Source organism: Sinocyclocheilus rhinocerous, unplaced genomic scaffold (assembly GCF_001515625.1).
Source record: "Sinocyclocheilus rhinocerous isolate Xijiao unplaced genomic scaffold, SAMN03320098_v1.1 scaffold925, whole genome shotgun sequence".
NCBI lineage: Eukaryota > Metazoa > Chordata > Actinopteri > Cypriniformes > Cyprinidae > Sinocyclocheilus > Sinocyclocheilus rhinocerous.
The window spans coordinates 49,358-54,100 of record NW_015646170.1 but is presented as its reverse complement, the minus strand read 5'-3'; the positions used below and the strand labels follow the sequence as shown (position 1 = coordinate 54,100).

Genomic DNA, 4,743 nt, shown 5'->3' with positions numbered 1-4,743 from the left:
AGCACCAGGTTACTGAAACCAAACATTTTTGAAAACTCCTGCCAGGGTGAAGATTTTTAAAAACTTGCAGTGTTATCGTGCAGACAGCGAAACCAGAGATTTTGGCTTGTGACGTCGGAGCATGCGCTGTTATCTCCGCCTACTGGAAACTTTTTCAGGCTTCTGATTGGACAACATGGCTTTACGGTTGAGATTATATCGCCACCTGTTGGTTTGGCATGCTTTTGACAGTAGTGGTGGGCAGAGCGAGGCTTCGTGAAACACTGAAACAGTCGAAGCAAATGTGCCGAGGCTTCGAAACAATTTGACAACCGCCTCTGACACCTAGTGGTCATTTTCAAGTATTGCATTATTTATGTGCATAAAAGCCTAAATAAAATGTGTTCATCATACTGAGCGATCATGTCTTTTTAGCAGACTTGAATTAAAGCACTCAATTCATATTCATTCTTCTATGCTGTCTTTATGAACTTTTTGAAGCTTTAAAGTTTTAGTTGAATAGACTTTAAATGGAGGGACAGAAATCTCTCAGGTTTCATGAAAACATCTTAATTTGACTTTTAACAAGGTATTAAAAATAAGATTTTAGCCTATACAATTGCAGAGTTATGGGTGAAAAGGTAAATGTACTCAACATAGTGCCACTTAGTGCCAGACAAATGTCTCTAAAAATTAATCCATGGTCCCTTTTCTTACCCTCGGGGGCACCTCTTCATCAATAGTCTGCTCAGGGGCCTCATTGCCCCTGGATTGAGGAGGTTGTGAGTGGTCAGGGTATGGAGGGTGCACTGGGTAGTGCTGGTGAGAGGAATCCTGAGAGCGAAGATGAAGATGTGCAAAACTAGGATCACTGAAGGACTGGGAGCAAGACACATAGGGTGCAGATGAGTTGCTCTTTAGAGCAGCTAAGTGAGACCACTGGACCTTTCAGATAGGGGGAGAGAACAACAGGTAAGAGTGACATGGAGGGTAGACACACTGAGCAGTCAATGAGTGAGCAACTGTGAAATATGAGAGAGACTATTAATTCACAGATGACAGAAGAATTATGTCATCCAGAACCTTTTAACAGTTCAGTTTCATTCACAAGATGTCCGTCTCGTATTTCATCATGAGTCTTAGGTGACACAGTAAGCATTACTAGGGGTGGGAGAAAAAAAATGATTATCCGATGAATTGTGATTCTCTCTTTAATGTTTCTGAGCTTATTGTTTATGTGCTATGGCACTTGTGTGCACTAGAGACAGCTGTATTCTTCCTGCTGCCAATTAGACACTGTAGTGGTGAGACCAATCAGACACACAATTGTTTTTTTTTTTATTTAATGAATAATCCAACAGATCTCTCACCCAGTGATAAAACTAGGTGCCAAGGTAAACTAACACCCAGATGCAGAACAGAGGCCAGTTGTATAAAAACAGCCACTATGCTGTGTCTTAACAACTGGTTTGATCAACTAGCAGTTAGGCAAGGGGTAATCAGTTTCACGTTTCAGATTCAAATTGCAGATAAAAAAAAAAATCAATCATAGAATCGAATTGATTCCAGAATCAGAATTGGATCGGATTGTGAGGTGTCTAAAGATTCCCACCCCTAGCTATTATGATGTGTTTACACCTAAGAAAAAGACATGCTGTATAAAACAAATACACAAAGTAACTGAACAGATACAAAAGGTTAGGTATTAAAATGGTACCCCTTATGAGTTGACATTTACACTTCTAGATTTAAACAATGTGAATATCCTTCTTACAACTGTTAAACAGAGACAAAGACAGAGATGGGAGGAGAAATAGGAAAACAGGAGTGAGTTCTCTCAGGTTACTTGTGGTTCCATAGGCCTGTGCATGCCTGAAGTGGAGGAGTTTTCATTGGTGTACGGTTCAGATCCTTGCGGTAAAGGAGGCTGTTTTGGTGGAGCAGCATGAGGGGTGCCCTGAAGATTCTTACGATACCTCTCATCAGCCTGAGAGATGGACAAACAGGGTGATAAAGTAGGATCAGCAGGTATCAAGACAACAGTCAGGATATGCTCCTCATGACATTATGCTAATATTTGACAGCCTGACTGAGACAGAATTGATAAGTGGGAATAATACAACAGAGGAAGCCATATTACGACAAATCTGTGTAGGTATAGTACATAATCTAACACTATACATGCCATCAACATATATTCATTTTAAACAACTTTTTTTATAACAAACTTTTATAAGCAAAACTTAAATAAATGTAAAGGTTTCAGGATAAATACAACTACAAAAAATAATGCATAATAAAAAGAGCTTGCCAAGACAACACAATACTATTCTTCATAAGAGGTCATGGTTCAGTTCATGGAAAGAGCATTTTCTAATTCCTTCATTCATTAAAAGCCCCTTGTGAATGAAACTAAGCAAACTAAAAAAAAAATGCTACAAACAGCATTAGTGCATGTTGGGGGAGTGCATCATGTGTAGATGTGTTCAGGCCTCTCATAACCCTACAGAGGATATGCCGTTTAAAGAATGGATGGGTGGAATGTATGAATGTCTTTGGGGCAGGACTCATCAAACGTGATGTCTGGTGCAGATTGGACCTTGTATATTACTTTAAAATAGCAAAATATTTGCAGAGAAATATCAAAATGATTGACTTCCTGTTAGGTTTATGGTATAGCTCAAAGAAACTTTTTATAGGTGTTATGATGTGCCTACCGAATTTCATCAACGTATGCGAAGGTTGAATGTATTCATAACGTCTGTTGCAATCGACACTTTCCTGCTGCCAGCTAGCGGTGTTATGACAATGACACACCCATGCATTCAGACTGAAATTTGATCTAAATCACACAAACTTATATGAGCCTCTTCCTGTTTTCATTTTTTGTAATTTGATTTAATTCCTCACCATGGCAAGACCATGACAGATTTTATCATATCAGTGTATTAGTATAATGTTGGTATATTTGGTGCAATTTGCACGAATCCCCTGGAGGAGTATTTAAAAATTCAGACAAAGCTGCCAAGGCTTTTTTTCCAAGATGTCAAACCACAACAGGACAAACTTATTTTACTATTGGCTATACACAGTGTATCCTCTAGCCTACATTATAGCCTCTTAATTGCAATAATTGGAATACCTGAAGTATATGCGGCCATGGTGTGCACTACTTTATTGAAAACAATGGCTTTTTGACTCTTTGATCTTATCCACTTGTCATGTCCGCAGTGTTGGGGAAGCTACTCTAAAACTGTATCTTGACCAGCTACAAGCTACTCGTAAATTAAAGTAAATTATAGTTAAGCTACATTCAAGCTACACTTCTGAGAAAGTAGCTAGGTACATTGAAACTACTTTCAATTTATTATTATTATTTTTTTTTTTTTTTGAATTAACATTACAAATAACTGAATAATTGTTAATGAAGAATTATAATGAAGTTATAAGTAAAATATTTGGGGTTTAAGACAACAAATTGTAATGCAATCATGATTTCAAAGAGTGGGGTGAATTCAGGTTGATTGGGACACTTTTTCAAAGTCATTTCAATGACAAAAAGTGTCCAAATCGTTTGATTTTGTAAAATATCCGATACACACAATAATAGTTAATATAGTTATTATATCTCATACTGACTGTCAAAGTGCAAAATTGCTACAAACGTAACATCAATGCAAGAACAAAATGTATGCAACAAACTGGATACAGAGTCGTCGTAAAATAAGAAGGTTAAACTCACAGCAAATGCGGTATTTACTGACTGTGAATGGAGCCGCTCTGAGACGTCAATCATCAGCTGCGCGCGTGAACACTGCACTTTGCGTGGAATCATCCTTTTCCAAATGATAAGCACACTGCTATATCGCGATTTTATTTTCTGTTCGATTAGTATTCCTTACAAAACTGTGGGGGGACAGATTATATTATGACGGTTCATCATTGTAAAATAGACATTTGATATAGAGTGTAATAAAGCAGGAAAATTAATCTGTTTTAAAAGGCTATTATTCACCTCCTGTATGTGCTTTAAGTCTACGACGTAGACCGCATTTGAATCTTTTTTTTTTTGCATTTATAATTATTAATTGATTCATGTGAAATATCCACTCCGGTACATCCTTTGCAAAATCATCAGACGATCTCTTGTCAGTGGAAAGACTGTAAAGCCGCGAGATATATCGTTTTGCAGATTTTATCGGCTGATATGAGCCTGTCCCAGATATATCAGTATCGGCGAATATGCTGCCGATATGAATTTTTTTTTACAGAAGATTAAACGCAGATAAAATGCTTGTAAATGATGTAATTACATAGTTTGTCCAGCAGAGCGTGCTCCATTGTTTGCTAGTAATGGGAAGTTCGGATCATTTTACCGTCTCTGACCTTTGAGTCTCGTTCAGCAAAATGAACGAATCTTTTTTTCCCCCCCCGAGTCATTTCGTTCATTTTAGCAAAATATAATTAAAATGTTACGTTTTACTTCCCTAACACGTCGAAGACTCGATGGATGAACTAATCAATTCTCTTTCCGGCTCAGACTGCATTGGTAAAGCTTATGGGGCTGTCACGTGATGAACGAATGACTCTGAAAACCCGAAGACTCGAAACAGGTGAACTACTTGACTAATTCCAGTACAGAACCTATAGGATGTTGCGCATGCGCGACTGAACGAATGACTCCCCGAGACGACTCGTTCTTCCCGAGTCACATTAAAGATTCGTTCAAAATGAACGAATCGTTCAAGAACGACCCAACACTAG

The 4,743-nt window shown here is 38.0% G+C and overlaps 1 protein-coding gene across 3 annotated transcripts in view; it reads right to left on the bottom strand.

The window, feature by feature from the left end:
* The window catches only part of LOC107707082 (mitogen-activated protein kinase kinase kinase kinase 4-like), an 86,684-nt gene that overhangs the window by 42,768 nt on the left and 39,173 nt on the right, over positions 1-4,743 (bottom strand). For all 3 annotated transcript variants that reach the window (XM_016510963.1, XM_016510964.1, XM_016510965.1), the window contains exons 8-9: positions 1,826-1,966; positions 697-924 (exon numbers count right to left, since the gene is read on the bottom strand). In XM_016510963.1, coding sequence (XP_016366449.1) covers positions 697-924; positions 1,826-1,966 — 369 coding nt within the window. The remainder of the gene's footprint in view (positions 1-696; positions 925-1,825; positions 1,967-4,743) is intronic.